Below are 26,956 nucleotides of genomic sequence, written 5' to 3'. Positions count from 1 at the left end.
TAAGATAGCCACAAAAACAAAAAGATTGGGAGAAAGGAGAAGAGGAATGATTTCAACACATTTTTTAGAAACGGAAAGTAGATATAGGGATGCTAATTGGCTTAGCAAAGTGCAGGAAGCTGCCACCTGAATGTACAAGGAGCCATGTGAGAAGAGCTCTGGTTTTCAAAGCATAAATGACCGTGGGGTGGTGGGAAGTGAACTGCAAAGCTGACAACCGGGGCATTGGTTTAAAGTCCTTATGTATTATGGTAAGAGTCCTAGCTTCCATCTATGTACCTTTTGGGTCTTAAAAATAGGGCTGCAGAAAATTTAAAAAGGTAATAAAAAGGCTGAAAGAGAAACGAAATCTTTCAGAAGGAAAATAAAAAGACAGAGTAAGGGCAGGGGTAGTAACATGAAAATATTAGTCCTCCATTTTGACTTATAGAAGATCCAGAAAGAAGAGAGAAAATGGGGGAAAGGAAAACTGTCAAGAGAAAATAAAAGAACACTTTTCAGAAGTGAAGGACAAGAATCCTCAGATGGTGAGGCCATCAAGTATATAGCCCTATGAGTAAAAACGACCCACACCAAGGCACGTTGTGAAATTCTGAAACTTCATGGGGGAAAATATCCTAAAAGCTTACAAAGTGCAACAGGTTACAAACTATTAGCAATCAAAATAGATATCCCAATTGCAGTGCTGATCTCCAGAAGCCAGTGGAGCAGTACTTGAAAAATCTTAATGGAAAAGTAGATTTCAGCCCAGACTTCTGTACACTTTTATGAACACACAAATTCAAATGACTTCAGGGCATTTGTTTCCTAGGGAGCCACTGGAGGTTGCACTCCAGCAAAATGTGGAGGAAACCAAGAAAGAGAAGACACCAGCCTTAGACAGCAGTGGGAGAAGGACCCATGCATGGAAAGCAGCCAGATCAGGATAGGAGAAAGGGTGCAGAAAGCTCCAGAAGTGATGTCGCTAGTGGAGAAAAAAAACAGAACTAATATACTGAGGCACATGGTATATTTATTGATGGGCATAGAATAGAGGTGTTGGAGCATATAGAATAAATTAGTGATGGGTTCACATACAACTAGACACATGAAAAAAAAAATTGAGGACATGATTAACTCCAGGAAAAATAAAGGACCATGTGAAAAAGAAGGCATAGTCACAGTGCATTACTTGACCCAGCATTGAGCAACATTTGCAAAGTTGTAATAACACAAACACTAACTTCTGATTTGATTAGAATTACACTATGACCATTTGGGGGCACTAAGAAAGAGGAAGTAAGAAATGTGTGTGGGAATGTGAAGCCTTTATTTCCCATGGTAGGAAATCAAAGGATATCTAAAATTGATAAGTAAAGAAACAGTACTATGCGCGTACCCTGCCAATAGGTGTTGGGCGTTAGTGTTTTGGCAGCAATTTTTCAAAAGCCATACATGTGTTTTTTCAGGGCTGTACCTTCGCACGCCCTCTCCGTGAAAGGTGAGGGCCCAGCCGGGTGGCAGGCAGGAGTAGAGGCAAACATTCCCCAGTCCCTGTTTTCAGGCATGGAGACCATCCCAGTGCTGGTCCCGCACACTTTCCAGATATGGGAAATTAAATTCCTCTCTTCATTTGCACAGTCGTGTGGAAGGAGCCAAGTCTTTTCTTTGAAACTGCTTTTCTCCCAGATTGCTTCCACAGATTGAAACAGGAGAAAAGAGAAGAGCAAACTGACATTCAGGATACAAACTTTCTCACTGGACCAGTGTGTTACCTCCTAATTACTTCCCTGCGCGGAGGATCTTTAAAAATGATCAAAAGACAAAGGCGTTTCTTAGTAAACTCAACACGCTGTTGTCATGAGTTTTGGACGGTAAGGGAAAGTCGTGTTGGATGTCTGTTTCCTTAGTTGATTTGCAATCACTGGAGAAATTATGGGGAACAAAGGGAGAAAAGAGCCATAAATACAAATGAATTCCTTTTACACGAGTTGAAAAACCGCAGGACATGCTCCATTTTTTTAGCACTCCAGGTGTGATGGGAGATTACGGACCCACACAGGAGAGTGGAGAGTTAATTAAACTTTGTGCTCCTGCTTCCAGAAAGAAATGTCTTTCCGTTTGATAAGCAGGTTGTCTTTGGAGTGCTGTCTGTGCTTTTCTGTCCTCACTGGAGTGTCACAGAAAAGCAGATCAAAGGGAGCCTCCATCCGGATAGGTTTTCTACCACCTTTCTGAGCTAATGGACTTGAAAGCCTCTTCCCCTGACTGCATGGGGCTCATGTCATATTCTAGAAATGCCATCTTCGTACAGTATCGATAATACTCAAACGGGCTTTGATAGATGCTTACGAAAACCGCATTTGCCATTAATTAAATCAAGACCACCCCAGACAGGGCGGGCGAGTTGGCCAGAGGGCTGCCGCCTAACCCCCTACCATTTGTATTTTCCTTTTCGCCTCACCACGTGACAGCCAGATACTAGCACTTGAGACTGAACCTTCAGCTCTCTCAGGCAGGGTTATGTTTTGCTGTGTTTTCTCTTTTCCTTTGAGTCTTTGTGCGTCTGCACCCTCTGGCTGACATCCCCTACCCTGAAGGGAAAAACTGTTGGGAGAAAGCCTGCTGTCTTTCTCTTTAAGAGAGTGACAAAACGAAATAAAATAGAGCAAAATAGAGGCAGGCCGGGCCAGGCCCGTCTGAGCAGGCAGGTCAGGCTGCAGCGGGGGGCTGTCCATTGTCTCGCTGCTCTTGGGTGCCCGCGGAGAAAACCCAGCCCGGGCCACAGTCACTAATAAAAGGACTCCATTCTGCCACTCAGGGCTTTGTGAGGCGCCAAAGCTTGTCCTAGTTGCCATGGCTACTGTCTGATTGTGGCGGGTTTGTCACAGTGCTTGATAAAGTGGGAAGGTTATTCTTGATCGGCCCAAGTAATCATAACCTCGCAAAGCTTGAGAGTGTGGATTTCACACTTTTTTCCTCCCTTCTTGAAATCGGGGCTGCAGGGATGGGGGCAGGGTTGTCAGGATAAAGCAGCCCCAGCAGGTGGTGAGGGCCCGCCAGCTGGTGTGGAAGGGAGTTCCCCTTGTGGCCAGGGGGCTGGGCAGAAAGGGGTGTCACTGGGTCATCTGCCCTCCCTAGGCCTGAGTGGGGGCTTCAGAGAAGGCGTTAGAATGGGGGCCCCTCCTGACCCTCCCATCAAGTGATTATACTCATACCCCTCTTTCCTTTCCTCCTTTCCCTTCCTGCTCCCTCCCACTTCTTTTATTAAGGCCCCTTCCTTTCTTCCCCCTCCTTAGCCTGTCCGTCCTTCACCTTCCCTCTCCCCTTCCTCACCCCAATTCCCTTTAGAGCTGGGCCTTTCAGGGCTCTCCACTTTCCCTTCTCACGTAGAGAAGGATGGGGAAGGTTAGCTCTGAGGTAACAACTGATTGACTTTGGCCACAGAATTGCAGACTCTTCTGTCATCAGAAGAGACCTAATTGAGGGGCACGTGGGTGGCATGGTCAGTGGAGCATCTGACTCTTGGTTTCGGGTCAGGTCGTGATTTCAGGGTCATGAGATGGAGCCCCATGTCTGGCTCTGGGCTCTGCACAAAGTCTGCTTAAGATTCTCCTCCTCTCTCCCCTGCCCCTCCCCACCCCCCCAAATAAATAAATAAATAAATAAATAAATAAATAAATCTGTCTATCTATCTATCTATCTATCTATCTATCTTAGAGAGAGAGACCTATTGATAACAGGCAGTGTTTCTCCGACTTGTGCATGAGAACTACTGAGAAGGTTCTTTTCAGATTCAGGGCCCACCCTCACGTTTCTGATCTGGTAGGTCTCAGCAGGGTCCCAAGACTCTGCATTTCTAACAAGTTCCCAGGTGATGCCAGTGCTGCTGGCTAGGAGACCACACTTTGAGCACCACTGTCGTAGGCCAAGACTTACTTTTTATAGTTGAGGAAACAGGCTCCCAAAGGATCGATTACTTGCCAGGAGTTCAGGCAACTTGGTAGGCACACTGGGAGGGGTGCCCAGCTTTAGGGGTTTTAAAAGCCATTTGAAGAGGCAAGGCACATCTCTCTTCTAGTCCCCTAGCCCAGAGCAGCCAGACGAGCTGGTTCTATTCCCAAAAGGCCTCCAGCAGGACAGCCACTCACCACCGATGGTCCCCTTGTGAGCAGTGCCGCTCCCAAGTGAAGCCCACCTTCCTCTGTGCTCTGGGCCCAGTGTGATCTTCTGTCATACATGCTGCGGTTCTCCCCCTGGAATGCCTCTTCGCCAACTCCACCTGTCAAATATCTTCTGAGCCCTTGCACCCCGGGAAGCCTGCCTTGACCACAGCTGGCATCCTTCCTCTTCTGCTGACCCTCGAAGCCTTGTGGCCCTGCCCGTAGGCCATTTTTTATTCCCATTACTTGCATGTCTGTGCTGTTCCTCAGCTGGCCGTGAACTCCAGCAGCAGGACTGTGGCTTCCGTCCCCTTTGTACCCACCACTCTGAAATTCTCGCTGACTAGCCTTGGTTGGAAGGAATCTGGACACCTGTTTGAGATTTTCTGTAGTTCTGAAGCCAGCCTCATAGGACGGGGAATCCGTTGTAGACAGTGGGCAGGGTGGGGGCCGCACCTCCAATGTCCTCCAGGAGCCCAGAGGGAGAAATGAGGCCCACTGCAGTGAGAGAGCGAGACGTGGACCCCAGGGCAGTGGCCTCGCAGTACGGTGGCCTCCCATGGGGGCAGGACTGAGCTTCCAAATGGAATGGCAAGTCAGAGACCCCCACCACACGCACACACGGATTTGAAATAAAACACAGGCCTCACTCATTAACCCGTTTGTGTCAGTCTGCGTGACACAGATGCAGCTCCGTGTGTGTGTGTGTGTGTGTGCGCGCTTGTGTGCACATGTCTGTGTTGCTGCCATGGCTGGATGCGAACAACTTGATCATTTATGAAACATAACCTCACTCCCCACCACACGCTCTGAAATCCTCAGTGTGTGTTGTCATCTGCCCTGAATTCAGCTCTGAGTCAAGGTGACTGGGCTTCTCCAGAGAGACTCCAGAGAGGCTCTTCGTCCACACAAGAATAAAACCAAACTAATGCATTAATCCTTTGGCTCTAATTCCTTGCTGACTGCATAGCCTGAGTCGGGACCCAGAAAGAAATCCCACGTCGGCAGTTTGGCTCTGAAGTCCGTAAGCGTCCGCAGAGCGGGACCTCCGGGCTGCAGGGCGCCCCGCCTCTTGCCTGCTCTGTCGCCTTGGCCAATTGAACGGTCCCCCCTCCGTCACTCAGGTGTTGACTCGGGGCAGCCGCAGCCCTCACAGTGGCCTTTCTCCCCCAGGGTGTCGAGGTGCAGACCGACTACGTGCCCCTGCTGAACTCCCTGGCGGCCTATGGCTGGCAGCTCACCTGTGTGCTACCAACTCCCGTCGTCAAGACTACCAGGTAACGACAAGCCCCATCATCATCGTTATTACTCAGCACCTGCCCTGCGCTGCACACTCCACGTAACTTATTTAGTCCTGTGACAAGCCTCTGAGGCTGGTGTGGTGACCAGACTCTCCAGCTGGGAAGTGGCAGAGCTGGGATCTCAGGTTCTTAACCACAACCTCCCCTGCACCCCTCTTCTCACATGGGGAGTCTTGGCCAGTGAATCATGACTGCCAGGCATGTCAAAGATGAGCCTCCTGGGTTGAGGGCGCCCAGGGCTCTCAGGTACAAAAGAAATTGAGCCCCTACTATGTGCCCTGTGCTGGCTTGGGTAGGTACCTTGCGTGTAAAATTTCATTTAGTCCTCAAAAAAAAGTCCTACAAGGTGGAATCTTTTCAGTAAACCCATTTTACCGCTGAGGAAGCTATGGCAGGGAGGTTGAAGGACTCACCCAAGATCATGGCCCTTGGCCAGTGGTCCCACAGAGAGGGTGTAAAGACTGCAGTCTTGGCCCTGGCTTGTGGCACTCCCTACAGTTTCACATTTAGGGGCATTTGTCCACCTGAGCCCAGCCCCCCCCCATTCCTTGTCCTCCCGGGCGTGTCCCAGTCATACCAACCCTGAAAGGCCTTCCATCTGTATTTCGAGCTTATCTAAACAAATCCTCCTAACTACCCTGTGGGGTTATAAGCATAGATAGGATTCCCATTTTATAGATGAGAAAACTGAGGCTCAGAGAGGCTCTGTCACATACCTAAGGCCACACAGCCAGTAAGTGGCAGAACTGGGACTAGAACCTCAGTCTCCAGAGTCAGGAGCTCCTCCTACATCAGGCAGTCTCCTCGCTGACCTGCAGGGATGCCCTGTCCCATGGCCTTCAGTATTCCACCTTCCCCGAGTCGTCCTGCACGCTCACCATTACGGGGTGATGGCAGCACGAGGTGAGGCTGGTGATCCGGGAGGGACAGCAGGGCTGTGCAGCCACAGAGCCCAGACTGAGGGTGGAGAATGACGGGGATGATCCGTGCCTTCCTGGGTCCCTCCTTGAGGCCATCTGGGCTCTCCACGTGAATCCCTCCTGACACTGGGCCACAGTGGGTCTGCACACTACCGGGCACCAGTCTGCGGCCACCTTTGGGCCCCGGGCCGTTGGGAGCCTCCATGCTGCCTCACAGCCAAGACTTCTGTGGGTATGGGGTAATGTGGAGGGGTGGAAAGAATCCTGGATTTGGGACCTGCAGGCTTGAACCCAAGTCCAGACCCTTCCACTTGCTAACTGTCCATCCTGGTCCAGTCCTATAGCTTCTCTGAATGCATTTCCTTGTCTGTAAGTCAGAAGAATGTCTGCTCCACCACCCACTCCAAAGGGCAAGAGTCGTGATGAGAATAGATTTGAATGTGAAGCCCCAGCTCGTTTTGAGCCGTGTAAACCCAGAGGGTACAGACATGTGTCTCTGTCTCCCTCTCATACCTGCTCAGTAATGGCCCCTACTCCTCCACTCCCCTGTGCCATACACGCCTCCTCGTGGTGGAGTGGAGAGCGCGTGGAACCAGGCAGGTTTGAGCCTGAATCCTCACCGTGTGATCTCAAGCCTGCTCCTTAAGGGAGCTTTTGTCTCCTGTCTTTACAGACAGGCAGTGGTCCCACTCCTTGGAGCTCTGTGGTGACGCTTAAATGAGCCATGATGTGTGAAATCACCCAGCCCAGCCCCAGCACAAAATATGTTCATTTTCTCCCCCTTTTCCCTCCGACATTCCATGCAGTGGCACTTGCCTCCGCAGAGAAGACAGTGATCTCCTTCACAAATAGTTCTGCCATCTTGCAAGGCAGCTCTGTGGGGGCCGAGGGGGAGCATGCTCTCTGTGCCATGAAAATGAGGAGCACGCCTGAGCAACCTGGCTGCCTGGGGCCCAGCGAGGGCCAGTGAGGCCCGAGGCCGCACCCCTGTGCTCAGCCAGCCTTCTGCAGAGCCTCGCCCCCGTCCCGGGCCACGCTGACCTCTCCTTGGCTCATTACCAAAGACAGATTTGGAAGAGCCCTTCCACCTCTTGAGATTCACTAAAGAAGCCAGTTTATCATCATTTGGCCAAGATGCCAGCTGTTATTTCACATTGAGGGAAGGGGAGCACGCAGCTATGAAGCTGACTTGGCAGACATGCCTGCACAGCTTTTGTGGAGCCCCTAGCAGAGCCCCCTGGAAGCAAGGGGGGTGGCCTGGGCTAGGGGGAGTGCTTCTTGATTTCTGACCTCTCACTGTTCACTGGCGGCTTTCCTTTCTGTGGGCGCTCAGCCCCAACAACCTTAGGGACGGACCCAGCGGTGGGGTTGGGGGGCCCCCGGGTGTAACAGCTCATTCTCAGCTCCGCGTGTGTTGCAGGGAGGGGAATGTATCCACCAAGCAGATTGTCTTTCTTCAGAGACCGTGTCTACCTCAGAAAATCAAGAAGAAGGAATCAAAGGTAAGCGCCCTTGATTGCCTTCCCCGGCCTTCCCCGGCCTTCCCCGGCCTTCCCCGGCCTTCCTCGGCAGGGCTCCATCTGCAGCTGCATTTTCTGTAGCAGTTGGGTGGGCAGCCAGCTCCAGCTTCCAAGGGCTCTCAGAGGAACACCTGAGCCCCTTGGCAAAGGGAGTCACACCTGAGGCTGCCGAAAACAGATGGGAGTGCTGGAGGGCGCTGGGGGATCTTGTCTGTCAGGCCGGAGAGCAGAGTAGAACCGTTCTGTGGGACACTCACGTAGACCAGATATTCCCACTAAACTAAAAATAGGGACATGAGGTCAGCTGCCCTCTAACCAGGGGGTGCGAGGGCTTGAGTTCGTGCCCAGCTTCTCTGTATCTTCATCTCATGATGAGCTCTGGTTGCAGCCCGTTGTATCCCTCCGGACATCAGAAGTTTGGTGATCTTGACAGAGAGACCATGCCAGAGCTCCTTCTTGACATGCCCCGGCCCGAAGGCCTCTCAGTGACAGTGGCTGGTAAGGACGGAGGCCAGCCACCATCCGTGGCAGAGTCCTCAGGCCAGGCTGTCCTGGGGGTTGCCGGAGGGCCTTCCTCCCCTCACAGGACAGCACATGACCTGGAAAACCCAGTCATGCCAAGAGACTGTGCTGCTCTGAGACGTTTCCCCCGTGTTTCCAGGAGGCAAACCCAAGTGCTTCCCTCGCGTCAGATGATTCTGATGCTTCGCACCCGCACACTTTGCGGCTGGTGGGTGATTCGCCATTTGCTCAGGAAGAGGTGGGGGAGTCGGGAACGTGTGAAAGCCCAAGTCAGGAGTCACCTGAAGCCAGCCCGAGCTGCCTTTGATGGCCAAGGCAGTGCTCTCTGGCAGAGCCTGACGGACCTGCTCCGCTCCTCGCGCTTGGCACCTTCCCATGCTCCCCCCTTAGTTCCTCATGTTCTCTGGACACGGAGCCTGGACAGGAGCAACAAGCAAGTGAACAGATTGTAGCAGCCCCTTGCCAGCCGGCAAACCCAAGGGGCTGGGAGGGGGGGGCTCCTGGGAGGAACGCCAAGGAGATGGCGACCTGAAGCCAGATGGTGTAGAATGCAGAGGAAGGTCCCTGTCTCAGCTCCAAGACGCTAATGTGACAGGTGACAGCAGCAGAGGGCCAGAAGGCAACCGCTGAAGTCACCATTAACCACCAGGAGCAGTCAGCCGCCGGCTGGAAGATGGATCTCCCCCGGACCACTGTTAGCTGCAGCTTGGCCCTGGGCTCCTCGGGACCGCGTGCGTTCACAGTGACAGCACCAGCACAGGCCAGGCTGCCGTCAGACGCCAAAACACGCCAGCTCGGGCCCTAAGAGGAGGCGGTGCTGCCTTTTCCTGCCGGCTCTTCCCGGTGGGGGATGTGGGCGGTTCCCAAACGAGAGACTCAGGGTTTGACTTTGGTAGGAAGGCTGTGCGGCTCACGGCGGGACAAGCAGGAGATTTTAGAGGTAGTGCTTTAAAGCCGCTGTAAGAAGGTGGACCGACTTCCCTCGGGGAGAACCCAGAGGATGGAGCCATTGACTTGCTGGTCGGTAGACCCTTCCAACCCCAATCAGCTGCACTACAATGGGTGCTGCTTTCTCTTTTGAAGGACTTCTTTTTCTGCTCATTCATAGGATTGGCTCCCGTCAAGCACAGGTTTTCTGTGTGACCTGGAGAGGTCACCTCACTCACTGGTGGAGTCCCAGAGGGGGGACTTCGCAGCCAGATGGCTTGTCTCCCTCGCACAGTCCTGGCCAGTGGCTCAGCTGCTGACTCGGGTGGGCAGCCGGCTCCCACGAGCTGAGGGTGCCCCGGTGGCCGTGGCAGTAACTCCCGCAAGTCCTCACCGTGCCTGAGTCCCCGCAGCACTGACGCTGTTGACCGCCCTCTGCCTCTTGACGCGGCTTTTCCTCTCGGCTCTGACCCCACGTTGTTCTGGTTTTCCAGCAGGTTTTCAGACCCAGGCCCATTTCTCTCTCACTCTCTGGTCTCTTCCTTAGAAAATCTCATTCATCCCCAGAATGAGAAATCTGAGCGCCTGAGTTGACGATTCCTGCACCGGCCTTTTCAGTACTAGAAATCTAGAACAAGGGCACCACCACTGTCCAGAGGCACCCACCCACCCAGGGCTCATCCTTGACTCCCCGTCTCCTCACTGCCATGGTCACTCTCTCCTCAAGACACGTCTGTTTTAGGTACTAGGAACTTGAATCCCTCCACTTCTCGCCACCATCCTGTGCTCAACAACTCTAATCCTCCGGCCACAGGTCGCTGCTAAGTATGTTCTCCACTAGGAGCGAAGGGAATCTTGTACAAAAGCACACTGAATCATGTCACCCCCACAGCTTAAAATGGTTCTAAAGCTTTGTGTGGTTCTTAAGATGTGAATCTGCATGGGACCCACAGGGCCGTGTGTGGTCTGGCCCCTCTTGGTTCTTCTGCCACCGTCCCCATTTTCTGCACCCCAGCTACTGAGGCCTTCATGCTCTTCTGTGCCCCTTCTTGCCACAGGGACTTTGCTCTGGCCGTTCCCTCTGCCTCAGACACTCTCTTCCTTTGTTTGTATGAGTCATGAAATGTGTGAGCCCAGGACATTCGTATTATGTCTGCTCTGAAATCTAAGAAAAGGGGCCACAAGGCTGGCACACCAAGGACACAGCAGATTGAGGCCTCTTTTAATTAGCAAAGTGGAGAAAATTCTCCCATCAAGACTTTCCGGCATTTGAAAGAAACCTCTTTGTGTGCACGTGAGTGGGGCTTTCAAAGCAAATAATTAAAGTCCTTCCAAGGTAATAGATGATTTCTCCCACACCAAAGTCTTCCTTCCGGCTACACTCCTTGAAGTGGAGGCAGGTAACGGACAGTTTTTAAAATGTGGGAATTAAATCCATTAGCCCTTCCCGACATGGAACTCTGGACCCACACCGCTGTCAAGTGAAGGATTTTCTTCTTTTCCACACTTGTTTCTCACATGGACAGCTAGTGGGACTCTTTCTCGGTGTGGGCGCCAGCGGCACCCCCACGTGCCACAGACCCACTGCTGGCGAAGGGCCCGGCACTGGTGTGGTCTGCTTAGTTTGTTCAGAGGCTCTTCCCTGGTACCGCTCCAGATGAGGAATCCAGCTTCCCAGCTGGGCCGCCTGCCTGTAAGGATGTTACAGACCTGCCCTCAGAGCCTCAACCCAAAAAGCTGTCACCGTCCCAGGGGTGGCTGTGTCCCTGCTTCTCCTCATCTTGCTTTCTGAGACGTTGCCTTGTTGAGCCTTGGGATCTGGAACAATTGTTGTGTTTGTTAAAACCCCCGACAGTCCTCCGGTCCTCCGCTTAAAGGAGGAGGAGAAGGGAATGGTGAAGGGAGTGGGTGTGAAGAGGGGAGGGAGACAAGGAAGCCTCTCCATGAGGGGCAGAGCTGGGGGCCGCGGGAGGGCAGGGGGTGTCTTTCTCTTAGCTCAGTGCTTCTCAGACTGGGGCCCGTGGACTAGCAGTATGGGCCTTACCTGGGAGTTTGTTAAACATGCCAAGTCTCCCTCCCCTCCCCAGGTTGCCCTGAGTCAGAAACTCTGGGATGGGGCCAGTGATGTGCTTCAGGCACCCTCTGGATGAGTGCGATGCCCATTCAAGTCTGGGGGCCAGGGTCTGAGTTAAATAGCATAAGGCCCTTTCTTGGCTTGCCTGTGGACTGCCGTTCAAATTTTATCATTATTGATCTTTTTAAAAATAGGCCTGTCAGGGAGGCTTTGGCATAGATCTTTTTTTTTTTTTTTTTAAATAAGCCAAACCCAAGTATCTTTAATGGCAGTTAAATCTGGATTTCCATTAACTGACTGCTTGGCCTAATGAGTCACATGCCTGACCCAGCAGATGCATCACAGTCTGAAAGGGGAGGCGCTTATGTGTTGGGCTGAGCCCTTCCAAAGGTGCGTGGCCTCTCCCCTTGTTTCTTCTCCTCCTTGCTGCTGGGGCGAGAGCCTTAAAGCCTTTCGTCCACCAAGACTGAGAGGCTGGAAGGGTTGCATGGAGCCAGAAACAGCTGTGTCTGCATTCCAGCATGCTCTTTTCTGGCTGTGTGACTTCGGGCAAGTTACTCAAGCTCTCTGAACCTCTATGCGCTCGTCTATAAAATCATGCTATAAAATGAGCTGACTAGGGAGAGTGCTGTTTTGGAGATTCAGGGACATGCGAGACCTTGCCACAGTGTGAGAGACGCGGCAGGCACCTCGGTGTGTGCTCGTTTCTTCCCAGCAGGTACCTGTGGGCAGTGTGCCTTCACACTTGGGAACATTTCGCTTTCAGACGATACAAACCCTGGCTTGGGCCCCAGCTGCTTCTCCGCTTCTGAATGCCTCCGCAAGAGAGAGGAGGAGGGAAAGGGAGACTCGAGTCAGGGCCTCCTCCCTACTTGGCTGCAGCCCCCATGACAGCTGTGGGGGGATGGGGACCCCCAGGCAGCAGGGGGAGTGAGTGACGTCACCATGGCCTGTCTGAGGACACAGAAGACAGTGTAGTCCTAGAAGGCACGTGACTTGACGGGTTTCCCTGTGGTGACTCAGAAGGACAGAAAACGTTGGCTGGGATCGTCCCCACCAGCTCGTGCTGACAGCCCCAAATCCTCTGCCCCACAGCCTGGCCGGTCCCTGGAGAAAGTGGCTGGTGTGTTCTCCTGGTGGATTAGGTGTGACCTTCTACAGGAAACCAGAGATGGCTGGGCTTCCCGAGGGCGCACGCAAGTTCTGCTTCCTTAGCAAGAGCAGTCGCTGAGAGGAGAGCTGGGTTTGCATTAGAAAAGAAGAGTCCGGGGGAGACCCCGGCACAGATAGACTCGTCCACGGTCGTACACCGCCCAACCGCAGGGGGCGCTCTCGGCATCCGTGACAGCGTGACGGGGCCCAGAGGTGCAGCCCAGCCCTGGGGGCAGACGCCTATTTGAGAGATGAGGAATTTGAGACTTGGAGAGATTGATAACTTGCCCAAAGACAGACAGCCCTCTGGGATGGGCTGAGAGCTTACTCCACCCACGCCCTGCGTCCCAACAACGGCATCCCCGTGCCGACAAGGGGATGCCTCGGCTCCCTCAGAGGGGCTGCCAGGCCGGCATCGCCGGGCCCCGAACCACCCGTGCAGGCCGCTGACTTTGGACCTCAGCGCCACCGCCGCCGCCCCCAACAGCAACCTCGATGACGCGTGGGCACCGCCCGATCGTGGGGCCTCTTCATGCCCAGTCTCCCCTCCTAGCTTCCACATGACCCGTTCTTGCCCAGCTCCATTACTGACTGGGCACCCTTGTCCTCTCGGAGCCTCTGTTGACTTCCCTGTCACATGGGGAAATGCTTAGTTGCAGGGCAGCCCCCCAGGAAGCAGCCTCTGATAGATTTGGGTGGAGGAAGTTTTTAGGGGGTGTGCTCCCAGGAACACCTGTGGGGAAAGGAGGGCACCGGTGTGGGGGGGGGGGGGAGAGGAAGCTGAGCTGTGATGCGGTCACAGCAGTGGCTTTATTAGCCAACCCCCCGGAGAGCCCTGGAGCTGGGATGGCCTTTTAAGTTGGCCTGGGGTGGGACAGGAGAATGGAGCCCGCAGCACAGCGCCAGCCCCAGGTTCTGCGCCCTTCTAACTCCGGGGATCTGGTAGGAGAACGCAGGCCCGGTGCTTGGGAAGCACAACCCGCTCAGAACGGAGGCGCGTAGCCAGCGCCGTGGCTCTTAGGAGGGGCAGGCCCCACGTCTCTTCTCCCATCCTGCTTCTCCAAATGATGGGTGTCAGGACCTCCTTTCCCAGAGCCCTGTCCCCAGAGACCCCTGAACTCCACACCTACAAGACACGTCATGGAGCGCGTTGGGCAGGCTCTTGCCACGGGTGTGAAGTGTCTGGGCCATGATTCAAGTTTGGTGCCGGTAATGCTCTGCTCCAGGAATACGGGAATTGTGTGTCTTGCTCCGAGGAGGGACGTGGGCACGAAGGCAAGCAATCAGGTGAAGCTCTGGGTTCACGGAGACTGCATTTATTTATCCCCGTCCTCTCTGATCTCTAGTTCCAGTGGCGGTTCTCCCGAGAAGACATGCACAGCAGGCAGATGAGGAAATCCAAAGGTAAATTCAGCGCCAGAGACAAGCGACAAGCAGAAGAAAACGAGAAGAACTTAGAAGAGCAGTTTTCCAAAGCTGGAGACGTGGGAAACTGTGTGCCAGGCCCACACCAGGAGGACGAGGCCTCGGAGGAGCTGAAGGTCCCCATCCAGGAGGTCACAGAAGGAAAGCAGCATCCCGACCGGCTCTGCGTGGAGGCCGAGGCTGTGCAAAATGGTCCAGCTGGTTCCTGCAGGGCCCCCGCAGGGGGCTGCGCTGAGCACTCCCATTCCGGGGAGGATATCAGGGAGGGGGGTGCCGGGGAAGGGGCCTCGGAGCCCGCCATGCTGGAAGACAACTGAGTCTAGAGCATTGGTGTTGAAAGCCTGCTGAGCTGGCAGCCCCGAGGCTCCGTGCTGGCATCAGGGGTGGGGGCCGGTTTGCCTCAGTGTCCAGTGTTACCCTTTGGCTTGGCTTGACCTCTTCTTGTGAGCTCACCCGGGCCCTCCGAGGGCTGGGTCCCTGACCATGTTGGTCTCCGCACATCCATTAGAAATGTGTCGTAATGCCCCAGTGTTAGAATGCGAGAGGTCAAGTTATTTTCTCATCCGTTTCCCAGTCCTGTGGGAGGGACTGGACCAGTCAGTGCCTGTGTCCACCCCCACGGCCTCCAGGGAGCATTCGACTCAAGTCCATCCTTGGGCCTCCCTGGCTACAAACCAAGGCTGTCTGTTGTTCCTTTCCCCCCCCCCACCCGCCCCCTTGCTGGGGCACTGTCCATCCCCTGCTGCTTTCTGCAGCTACTTGGTGTCGTGACAATGCCTGGAGGCCATCAGGTGCCCTGCTCCGTCTCAACCCCACAGACCATGCTGCTTTGGCAAAGAAAATGACGGTGGGTAGGGGAGGTGTCCCACCTACCGGCTTTTCTCGAAGTGTTCCCATAGATACTGGTAATCTGGAAATGAAGAGGTAAAACTCTGTGTGTGCCCCTGCTCTTGCAGAATGTCCAAGAAAGTATTCTGTATTAGTATTAATGCCAAAAACTTTTTTAAGGGTTTTGTACTCAGCACATCATATGAACACATGTTCCTTCTGTCATTTCAGGGCAACCCGGCCAGTTGGGAGCCCTTGTTATGTGCTATTTTAATCAGTGTATCATTGGCCAAGTTGTTTCCATGTATGCTATCACGTGTTTATATTGTCCAGAAAGTATTGTTAAGGCTTTAAGTAGATGCAACTGGCAAACCGTGGAGAGAGAACGCCGATTGTCTTGACCCAAACAACAGCCTGTCTCTTCTCTTTCTTGTTTAGTTACTTAAAGCAATAAATCATCTATGAGTTTAGTGCATTGTGAGTATTGAGTCTTGTGTCACAGTGAAAAGTCCTAGCCTGATGTCCAAAGGACTCGGTCCCCATTCACTCCGTAAGTTGCTGACTATGGCAGCATGATGATTTTGGAGAAGAAAATGAAGTTCCTGTGGAAAATAGCAGAGCCAGCGAAGCACACAGTGCTTTCCTGTCATTTGTAGAAAGAAGATGGACAGTGAGATTCAGGTGTCACTGGCTAAGGCAGGGCACAGCCACCTCCGATGGCCTGGGATGGTAGAGACAAATACCTTTTAAAAACAAAGTCCTACATCTTGGTTTCTTTGCATGTTTCCAGACTTTTTTTAAAAAAGATTTGTTTATTTTAGAGAGGGAGAGAGAGAGTATGCACACACACGAGTGGGGGCAGGGGCAGAGAGAGAGACAGAATCCCAAGGAGACTCCCCACCGAGCGTGGAGCCGGATGCAGGGCTCAGTCCCACAACCCAAGAGATCATGATCTGAGCCGAAATCACTGGTCAGATGCTTAACCGACTGAGCCACCCAGGTGCCCGCTACCAGACTTTTAAAGTAAATTATTTCGTGAAGCAAGTCTCTTCCTTGTTTGCAAGTTTTGCTAAAATAAACACATGTACTATATTTCTGTAGGGCAGTATTGGAAACCCTTGTAAGCCACATTGTACAATTGTTTTTCTCTTGATTTTTGAGCAAAGTTCCCCCGCCCAGCTCCAGAGCTTCCCTAAAAAGGTTGAAAGCTCTGTTCAAAGAGAAGACAACTATTTATAATTGACATTTTCCACAATTGCACTCAAGAATATCTATACAGCCCTGATTTAAAAAATTATCTCTTAGGCTGTATCTTAGAGGATCATGGCTTTTTAAAAATATGCTAGTTAGCAGAGCCTGCGACAAAAACGATGCCCATCTCTCACGACTTTGGGAAGCATTTGGCCCCAGGCTGCACCCTTCAGGAGGATGGCCTACATCACTCAGCAGTGGGTACATTTTTCGATAATTAAATGACATTTGTGTTGGCTGCCTGTGTTATGGGAAAAAAAATTAAAGGTGACTGTAGCTGATTTGAATTCCTCAGGGAGTTTGCCCTAGTGCCAGGCTACCAAGTCATTCCTGAAGGTCCTGCTTTTTTCCCCACTTCCCCACACCTTGCTACTATCTGGCAACATATCGGTTTGCCGGGGGCAGTTCTCAAACTGGCTGGCCTTAGAATCACCGGCTGCTACCTGGGTCCCACCTGAGACTAGAGAGGTCGCTCTAGGGAGTGGCCCGGGCACTAGATTGGTAAGCCCCCCGGGGATTCTGGGGTACAGCCAAGGGCGAGAGCCACTGGCCACGGGGTTGCTGTGAGTTGGCTCACAGCTCGTTCCTTGTGGAATGAAACGCTGTTTACAAAAGGTAAATACCCAAGGCCCTAACAATCCCAACATCCTACATGTGTATCTCAAGTGGTGGGATTCCCGAAGGCAATCGTACTATCCTCTCATGGCCAATAGGGTAAAAGGCCATTGTTGGCACCGGCAACGCCCTGCGACATTGTCGGTGGGCCTGTAGAGGCCTGTCGTCTTTGGCTCCAGGAAGCTTGTGCACGTGGCAGTCAGTCTTCGGGGCTGCACCTGTCACGGCAGGTCTGGAAGGAATGGGGAGTTCTGGGTGTGACCAGCTGACAAAAGTGGGGGACCTAAGTGACTTCACTGGCCCCGCTGCCACCACCATGCAGCCCGTTGGGGCATTCCGGCGAGCCGGAGGTACTGCCATCGGGGGAGGCCAAGTCCAGCCTCACGGGAGGGACTGAGCAACTGCTATGGAGGGTTCTTGTAGTTCTTCGGGCCAGTCGTTCGCTCGCGGAAAGAGGTTTTCAGAGAGGGAAGAAAAAACCTCCCCCAGAACAAAAGAAGAAGTTCTTCTGAAGCTGTGACTGAATACTGAGTCTTTGGCTAGGAAAGTATTTTCAAGATCTCGCCACCTCCAGAGAGGTTCAGAGGAGGGGAGTGCGCGGGGAGGAGATATTCGGCTTCACGAGACGCAGGTGTAGCGCTCTCGAGCGCACCTGGGCACAAGGTCAAAGAACTGACATGTGGAGCCTGAAGTCACCCTTGTTAATGAAGCAGCGAGCCTGTTTGATACTGGGCTCCGTGCAGAACAGCCCAGGAGGGAGTTGGAATCAGCTGGTTAGGATGCTAACCTGTGCATGTAATCTTGAGTTAATTTCTTCACATCTCCAAGTACCAGGGTCCCCATGTGTGAAATGGGGCTGACACCCACCTCATTAGAGTTTTGGATGCAAACGATGCATGCAAAGTGCCTGGCGTGGGGGGCAGGTAATCATAAGGCCGGCAGGTAACAAACGTGGCAGAGGCGGACAGGGTTCGGCCTGTGCCCACGGCAGCTCTACTTCCGGCCCCCCGCCCCCCCAGCAGTCTGGGGCTCTGTGACTGGGCTCTGGCCAACGGGACACGAGCAGATGGGACGCAGGCCACTTCTGGGCCTGATCTTCACAAAGCACCGCACGCTGCCTCTGGCCTCTCTTCCCCGACACCCTTGGCGGAGTTCAAGACGGACCGTGACATGGGGGTACATCAAGATGGACTAGCTGCTAAGCCACTGAGAACGTGAGGCTTCTGTGCATAGCCATCCTGACTAACAAATACTTTGATAATGTATTTGTTAGTGGTTTTTAAAAAAAAGATTTTATTTTGAGAGAGAGGGAGTGGGGGAAGGGCAGAGGCAGGAGAGAGAGAATCTCCAGCAGACTCCCTGCTGAGCGCAGAGCCCTGTGCAAGGCTCCATCCCACAGCCCCGAGATCCCGACCTGAGCCGAAATCGAGAGTCCTGACAACCGACTGCGCCCCCCGGGCGCCCCAACTTGTTAGTGGTTTATAAGTAACAATACAGCCAACATTAGTCCAGTCCTTGTCTGAATTTTTTCAAATCTCCAAACTGATTATGTTTCACTAGAGTTATGCTTGATGGGACCAGCGTCAAGAAAACATGAGGACGAGACGTTCTAATTTATTTCTTAGGAGGCGCATTTTCTCAGTCCTCTAAACATATTCATCACGGCCGGTCTGAAGCCACAAGACAGCTTTCCGGCATAGCTCTCAGATGTAGCCGTGCTCGTTAGGAGGTTCGTGTTCACCCCAAACTCATCACTCGGGCAACATATGTCAGCTGTGCGGGGGCTCGATGACCCTGGGGGACCACGGGGAACAGCACGGTCTGGGCTCCGGGCTCCCCCCGCGAGCAGGCCAAGAGCAGCGGCTGGGAATAAAGGGGGACTTGTGAACGGGCCGATGAGAGGGGGAGGAGAAAAGGGGACTGGGGTGCCTGCAGCCGCCTCGAGGTGGCCCAGCACTGCCTCCGCAGCCGGCCCAGCGGGTCCCATCTCCCACAGCCCTGCCGGAGGGGTGGTGCACGGTGGCCCCGGTGACAAGTCCCCTGCCTGCTCGTTGACCTGCCCAAACGAGCGATGCAGCCCCCCGCATAGTCGGGGTTTCCTGGACCTGCTCCCCAGAGTTTGGCACCGGGAGGTATGTGGACAGTAGGTCTAAGGACGAGACCCAACAAGCCTTCGGCTGCGATTTCTGAGGTGACTGTGGCCAGAGAAGGAGGCAAAGCGCGTGTGGATCACAGGTTCCCGCTGATCGCCATCGTTTCTGCGGCCACAGACTAAGAACACTAACTCTGGGGCAGAGAGCCGCTCTCCGAACCCAGTGGTGCTTGCTGCCCCAGCCCCTGCAGGACAGTGGCCTGTGCCACTTCCCCTTGGCAGGCCTGGGTGTTTCTACGCGCACGAGGGATCAGATGGGTCTCCATACACATCTGTAGTTTTTAACTCCCACGCCACCGTGCCAGGCGCTGGGAAGACGGCAATGAACGAGCCAGACCCAGTCCTGGCTCACAACACACGCTAGGTCAGGGCAGCAGGGCTGTAACCGGGGAGCTGCGGGGAGAAGGGCCGGACGCCACGAAGGCCCGCGCAGGGAGAGGGGCCTGCTTAGGGAGGGCCTGCTGAACGCCGAGCCGTCGGTGAGCAGTCCACAGAGGGCAGCGTGCCTCGCAGCTCAGAGCCCCGACACTGGAGCGCCCTGCCCGGCTAGAATCCTGGCTTGGCCGCTGGCCAGCGTGTGGGTTCGGGCAAGTTACTTAACCCCTCTGTGCCTCGGTTGCCTCATCTGTAAAATGGAGATAAAAGTTGTGAGAGTTAAATGAATATATGCAGAGTGCTTTGAGAACGTGTGGCGCACCGTAAGTGCTATGTAAAAGTTAGCAACGGGGAAGCAAGACTGAAAAGGAAGAACTGGAGGTCAGGCTCTGAAGAAAGCAGCTTACGGTCAAGGAACTGAAAGCAATCTGTGAAAGCAGGTTTGCAGAATGTGGGGGTGGGGTGGGGGAGAGTAGAAGTGAGGCGATTAGACACAGGTGGGCCACGGCCTGACACAGCTGAGCCTCGTGAATCATGGTCAGGATTCTGGTCCTTGTGGTAGGAGTCGGGGGGCATTGATCAGTGTTAAGTAGGGAAATGACATTAAATTTGTATTTTTAAAAGATGTCTCCGGCTGCTGGAGGAGAAAGGTGTGCAGGGGGGGTCCAGAGCGGGTCCAGAGGTGTAAGCGAGGCCAGTGTGTCAGTCCAGGAGGGAGTGTGGACAGTTTGCACCTCAGTGGGGCAGGAGAGAAGGGGACAGCTTTGAGAGTCACTTAGGGGCACAGACTGACGGGATTCTGCGACTGACTGGAGAGTGAGGGAGTGTGGAAGCGACCGACCATACCAGAAACCGAAGAGTACTGTCCTTATTAGAGGTTATTTCCTCGAAATAATAAATCCTGCAATGATACCGCAATTGTTCAAAAACTCTTCTAGCACCTCTCTCGTGGATTCGTTTTAAGGATTTGAAAGATTATTCTACAAAGTTACTAAAACTTAAGTCTTGATAAAGTCTCCTTAAGACCCAAAGAATAGGTCTTTAATTTTTGGAGGGAGGGAGTTGTTGGCAAACAGGAGCAGCTGGTGGGGAGGTATCACGGGTAAGGCATGTGGTTGTGCGACCACAACTCTGTGTCTTGGGTCGGAAAGACAGAGCCCAAGTTTTGCCCCAAAATATTTTTTATGGTGATGCTGACGATCACAGCCACAGCTGTCCACTGTGGGGACTGTTCTTAGAAATGGAGTGAAGGGGGGGCGGTTGAGCATCCAACTCTTGGTTTCAGCTCAGGTCATGATCTCAGCATCATGAGATCGAGCCCTGCATCAGGCTCCGTCCTCAGCACAGAGTCTGCTTCTCTCTCTCCCTCTCCATCTGCCCCTCCCCCACTGTGCACGCACGTGCTCTCTCAAATAAATAAAGCTTTTAAAAAAAGAATGGAGTAAAGGGATTGATCCAATCCAGAGACGATTTAAAAACATGGATCCCACGTTGGTTGACCGGTAGGAGAAAGCAAGCTTTCCACCCTGTAATGAATGCAGCCTTTAGTAATAAACACTTCGGTATTTAAATGTGCTGCTCACCAGTCATTAAGCTCAGTATGGCTTTGAATTTTTCTGCTGCCTCTAAATAATATAAAGGCTTAATGAAGGTAAGGAACAGATTTCACTTGAAATCGGGGTGAGTATAAAAATGCTCCCTGTAATGAAGCTCTGTTTGTGAACCTTTCTGGGTACCTCTGCTCATGTTGATTCTTCAACAAAAAGAACAAGAAAATCATCTCGGAAGGGAGGACAGCCGGCAAGCTTGCCAGTTTCTGGATGCACGAAATGCCTAAGTTACTAACTACCGAAAACTCTAACTTCTCACGAAGCCAGGGAGCCATCAATTCAGCCGCTGTCTCAGTCCAGCCTACCTTAAGCCCCAACAGGCAAATGTTGTCAGTTTTCTTTCTTATTAATGGTGAATCCACCGTTTCTCCTGAGCCCCAGCTCCAGAATTTAATCAGCACAATGGTGCAAAAGTCCTCTCCATCAAACCAAACTTTTCCCTTGCTTCCGTCCAAGGCAGTTTCTTCTTCTTCTGTCGACACCGGAGAAGCAAACAACAGCCAGAACAACAGTGAATCAAAGATCTGATGACAGCTAAGACCCTCCGTAGTCATCTCTCATCAGAACGGCCAACCTCAACTCCCCCCGATCTCTAAGGCCCGTTTTTTCCATCAGGAAATTGCAGAATGGTCATGCCGAAAGGGATGGCAAGTTGCGTAGTCCTGCCCACTTGACAGATCAGAAGAGCAGGGCACGGAGGGATGGTGAGTCATGCAGGAAGCGAGCTGTGGGACAGGGATGATTTAGGTCTCTCCATGCCCGGCGCCGTGCTCTCTCCATCCTCCTATACAGCCAACTAAACTTGTCTCATTCTCTGTTTCTTCTCTCTAGGCTCCTACAGTCCGTAAGAAGAGAGAAGCTTAGCTGGATTTTTCTTTTTTAAATCTCACTAACGGGAATGCTCTGACAATGGGGTGTTGTGGTTAAATGAGTCTCTTAAAAAGAAGAAAAAGAAAAGAAAATGGTGGCCAGTCTACACTGGTAATGGTGGGGAGGATTTTGGAACAAGCTCAAGGATAAGTCTGTGGGGCAGAAAAGCCTCCAAGAGGAGAGAAAGGAGACCAAGTCCCAGTCCCATGGTTCTAGCTTTGTCACTCCCAGCCACGTGCATGTGGGCAAGCCATCTAACCACGCAGTCTCATTTCCCTTATTGGTAAAATGGGGCGGCATCATCACCCCGATCCCCCTGCCTACTGCACGTTAATGTGGATAATTTAATGAGATAAAAGAAACTAGCGTCAAATGTGAAGTACTTCCGTCGGATTCATTTGATAATAGAACTCTAACCTAGGTCTAGACCACCAGTGAATTCAGGTTAACCCCTGAGTTACTATTTCCCACTTTTCTTCTATAACTTCACCTGTAAAAATAACCTATATCACTGTGCGTTAGATCTTTGTGTTTAAATAGCCTGGAGATGAAAAAAGGAGGTAAAGAAAATACAGAATATACTAAAAAGCTAGAATAATTAAAACAGTGTTATACCAGAGCGGGGACAAATAAGTAAACCTATGGAACAGAGAGTCTGGGGGGAAAAATCCATCTGTAGGTGGGAATTTCATATGTGATAAAGGAAGCACTTCACATCGTTGGGGAAAGTGTGGAATATTGGATAAATGGTGCTGGGCAACTGGAGAGCCATACAAAAAGGTCAGATGCCTAACCCCCATCGAGCACAACACTTAATTCCCAATGGGTTAAAGACCTGCAAAAGTATCAGATAGATGCGTAAAAGCTGAGGGGAAAGACAGATATATTAAATTATATGTAAATTTAAAACTTTGGTGTATAAGTTATAACAAACAGAATTCAGGGACAAATCATAGACTAGGAAACACCATTTGCAATACATATACAGACAAAAGATTAGCATTCATTCTATTTTATAAAGACCTACAAATCAGTAAGCCATCCAAATGGACATAAAATGTGGATATACCATTCTAAGAAAAAAAAAATGGCCAAAATACTTTAGCTACTTCCTGGCATTTTTTTAAAAAATCATCTTGACTCAACTGACAAGGAAAATATACTTTAAAGACTTAGACAATCTAGTGTTGCCAGAAGGTAGAGAAATGGGTACTTTCATACTCTATTAGAATATAACTCGATTAGGCATTTTACGGGGTAATTGGGCAATACCAGCCAACTTCTGATCCAGCAATGACACGTCTAGTAATTCCACACGAACACACGCACACAAATCACACAAACAAGTCTGCTCACTGCAATACTGTTTGTATAGGCCCAGGCTGGGAACAATCTAGACGTTCATCATAGAGATGCACCATCTCTATGGCATACGTATCACGTGCATCCTGGCAAACATCCACAGTGTGGGGTGTGTGAGAAGACTGAAATTCATAAGCACGCATATCGGTACATGTATGCAAGGTGAACACGCTGTAAGATGTCTGATACCTAGCAGTCTCTCTGTATAGCTCATTCTAGGCCAGGGAAGGGACGGGAGAGGAGAAAACTTGGGCATTTTGGTGTACATCCTTTCATATTATTTGATTGTTTACGACCATATTTCTCAAGTAATTAAGAAAGAACAGAGGAATAGACAACATGTGGGTATGCTGAAGCACAGTGAACCGGGACCTGAGGATGAGACAGAAGAGACGAGGTCAGGCTTACGGCAGGCTTTTGAAGAAGCCGGAACAGACTGGACCAAGACGGCTGCTCGACAACGAGGAAGTCTGGATTCCTGAACACAAACACTTTTAAATGCATGCCTTGAGCCGATGGTAGGTTAGGAGGTATCTTCCTAGGTCATCGCCACGCTTGCCAGGGAGGCACATATTAGGAAAGAATAATATTAAAGACGAGGCCTCTCACTATTTCTCTAAGCTGAGACTAGAATACGTCTTTGAGTTTCATTTAAAATAAAATAAAGTAACAGCGCTTGGGTTAAATTATCAGCATACGAGCATCTGCAGGACCCGGGAATGAAGGAAATTGCTGTTTCCATTCAGAAAGAAAAAAAAACCTCAGGCAGAGGCGCATGACACTGGACGATGCCCGCACGCACACGCGCACACAGTGCTGCTCGCACAAGTGCGTGTGCACACACGTGCAGCAGCTACGCGTCCTCCTGAGAACGACCCTCCTGAGCCCCGGCTCCAGGGTGTGCGGGCCCATCCTTCCCAAGGCCCCTCCCGCGCCTCCAGCCACAGGCCGCCTTCCTCCAGTGACTCGCCCAGCCAGCCACCTTCTACGGCTTCTCTTTCCACGGGCCACAGGTGCAAAAAACCCCACCTTCCCCCAAAGCATTTCCACTTTCAATCACAGAAAAAAAAAAAAAAAAGGTTTGCGAACTCCTTAACTTGCTCAAGATGACCTGATATTTTCCTATCTTCAGTTTCTAGCCCAGTGACTGCACATCCTAGGTGCTCAATACATCACACTTAACCAAGTTACGTCCTCCAGAAAACGTCACCTCCCCACCTGGTATCCCAGTGAGCGATTCTTTCAAGTTTTTCAGGCTGTTATTCCTCTCATCTTAAAAATACTGTGGTTTAGTTAACAGGACTGTACCAGTTTACCTGTACTGTTGACCTCCCAGTTTGGGATAAATGCACCAGGGTTATGCAAGATGTTGATCTTCAGCGAAGCTGGGTAAAAGTTATGTGGCAACACTTTGCAACTCTTCTATAAACCTTAAGTTATTTCAAAATAGAAAGTTTTAAAACAAAACAAATTTTTAAAAAATGAATTAAAAAAAGGGGGGGGAGTTCTCTTGACTCTACTTGCCTTTCCTTTTTCCTTCCTTTTATAGTAAAACTCTTTGAAACTATTATCTATACCCATTCATTACAATTCTTTTTCTCCCAGTTGTTCCTAAACCCACTCTAATAGGTCTTCCTTCTTCGCATGCTTTCCTTCATAACATCCATCTCACGGAGATCACCGGTGACCTTCCAGTCACTAAATCAATGGCTGCTCGTGGAGACTCACCTTTCCTGTCCTACCAGCAACATGACACAGCTGGCCAGTCTGTCCTCCTTGAGACACTTTCTCCTTGTAGCTTCCTGACACCACCCTCACCTCCTTCTCCTCCTTCCTGCTTATTAGAGCACTGCTGGCACCTCGGAGAGCCCCAACCCTCATCAACCCACAGCCAGCGCAGCAGGGGCTGCAAACCCAGCAGGAGCCCCGCCTCGGACAAGCTGAGCGTCAGAAAATTTGCCACAGTAGCTACAATCAGACGTACAAAAAGCCATGAGTTCATAATGATACTTAAGAAACTCTCATCGGTGACCGTCTTTGGAGGTTGCTAGGGCGCCAACTCTTATTAGGCCAATTGACAAATAAAGGGGAAAAAATCAAGCACTGATTCTGTCTTTCACCATTTTTATAACAAGATTTTTTTAAGTAGAGGCTACTGACCAGAACCAGGGTTCCAGGGAACATCTTTATCTCGGAGCTCCACGCCCACCTGCAGACACCCTGTTGGTGAGGAATGGTAGACGATTTGGGAAAGACCAAGTATTTGATCCATTTTCTGGGGAGCGCTGGTGCTCACAGCAACACTTCCAGGTTGAGGAACTCACATCAGCTTAACCCATCTCTTGCGTAGACTGTGGAGGGGTCTCCTGTCACAAGAAGAAAGATCTTTTCACAGATTCTTTAGGCCAGAAGGATCTTTAAGAATTCCTTTAACACAGCTCATCAGCTTGGAGCAGGTCCTTTCACCCATGTATGAAATATTTCTTAAGCACCTGTTGTGTGCCAAACACAGTGCTGAACAAGACAGGGCCCTACCTGCGTGGAGGTTAAAGGTCAGGGGACTAAACCTAAGTCATCCAGCCTCTTAAAAGCCTTTCTGAAGAGGACAAGGAATAGCAAATTAATAACACACTCAAGCAGTGCTCTACCAAGCACCTGATGTTTTATCACATTTCATCCCCGTAACAGCCCTAGGAGGTACGTAGCATTATCTGTTTTATATGCAGTTGCAAGAGTGCACACACGTGTGTGTAATTACAAACTGAGGCATGCCACGGTTGGGTGACTCGCTCAAGGTCATCTATCTAGTAAGCAGTGTGACTCAAGGGCTCTCTCCAGTCTACACTCTCAGCCACCACACTATAAATCTAAGCCACCCTGGCTGGAGTGAGCTCAGAGTACCAAAGAGATCTTGACTAGCCTGGCAAACAAGGGCCACAGCCCATTCTTGGCCAGCCGACCAGAAATGCTGTCCAGCAGTCAGCACCCGAAACAACAGAGCTGGGAGAACGACAACCCAGGCAAAGGTCATGACCTGGCCCATCTCGGCAGGTTAGAGAGGGTGACAGTGAGTCACTGGCAGGGTGGTAGGCAGGACAGGTGGACCTTGCACCTCCACACCCAGCACAGAAAGGCCAGGGCTGGCCACTTTCTCTGTACCTTGGTGTCTCCTTCCCTACCAGCTGCCTTTGCCAGTCAGCAGAAGAGCCCCCGCTGCTCCCACATCCCTGAATCTCAGGGTGCTAATGCTCCCCGTGCCTCTCGAGTACTCAGCCCTAAAGCCCAGACTTGGGCCTGAGCCCTTTGGGGCCAATTGATGAGTCAGGGCTCCTTACAGTAGCCAGAGCTTCTCATATTTCCCTTCCCTCTGAAACGCCGATGACCTCTGCCTCGAATAAACTTTGAAATTCCCATCAGGTCAACAGCCCCTCCTTTCCTCCTGCTGAATTCAAAACTGGGATTGAAACAGTTGACAAATGATCTTTGCTTAAAACTTCACAAAATTCAAAATGGGGCAGAGGCTAGAATCATGGTGCCCGCCATCATCAGGCCCCAAAAATCAATAATGTGTTGAAGCCCCGAAGTCCTCACACTGTGAGGCCTGCAGCGACAGAGCCGACAGGGGGCAAGCTGTCTTCTCCCATCAGCTCAGGAACAGAACCCCAGCTGGGGCTCCTTTGCCCTCCCAGTGCTCTCCAAGCTGGTAGCCTTGGGCCCGACGCGGTGTGTCACAGAAAGAATGGCCTGGCCTCAACCTCTGCACTTCTTTCGGATTTTTCAAAATTTAAACGAAGGTAAGGACGGCAGTCTGCTTTCTGGCAGTTTCATTAGAGCAGCCTTGCGGTGAGGCTCCACCGTTCTCTCTCCCCACCCTGGGGACTGCCTCCCAGCCCCGGGCTTAGCAAGGAGT

General features: G+C 51.6%; 1 protein-coding gene and 1 long non-coding RNA gene across 2 annotated transcripts in view; one reads left to right on the top strand and one right to left on the bottom strand.

The window, feature by feature from the left end:
• Window positions 1-15,281, top strand: part of RFTN1 (raftlin, lipid raft linker 1) — a 190,853-nt gene extending 175,572 nt beyond the window's left edge. Inside the window, exons 8-10 of the mRNA XM_026496954.4 lie at window positions 5,316-5,419; window positions 7,784-7,865; window positions 13,905-15,281. Coding sequence (XP_026352739.2) covers window positions 5,316-5,419; window positions 7,784-7,865; window positions 13,905-14,300 — 582 coding nt within the window. The 3' untranslated portion in view covers window positions 14,301-15,281. The remainder of the gene's footprint in view (window positions 1-5,315; window positions 5,420-7,783; window positions 7,866-13,904) is intronic.
• A 301-nt stretch (window positions 15,282-15,582) lies between these two features.
• Window positions 15,583-22,249, bottom strand: LOC130544401 (uncharacterized). Its single transcript, XR_008960645.1, has 2 exons — window positions 21,120-22,249; window positions 15,583-19,454 (listed from the first exon to the last, which is right to left on the bottom strand). It is a non-coding gene; the product is annotated as an uncharacterized LOC130544401 (long non-coding RNA).
• Between the last annotated feature and the right edge of the window lie 4,707 nt (window positions 22,250-26,956).

The sequence above is a fragment of the Ursus arctos genome, unplaced genomic scaffold (genome assembly GCF_023065955.2).
Source record: "Ursus arctos isolate Adak ecotype North America unplaced genomic scaffold, UrsArc2.0 scaffold_20, whole genome shotgun sequence".
Classification (NCBI taxonomy): Eukaryota; Metazoa; Chordata; class Mammalia; order Carnivora; family Ursidae; genus Ursus; species Ursus arctos.
Note: the sequence above shows the minus strand (reverse complement) of the source record. Positions and strands in the feature narration are given on the sequence as shown.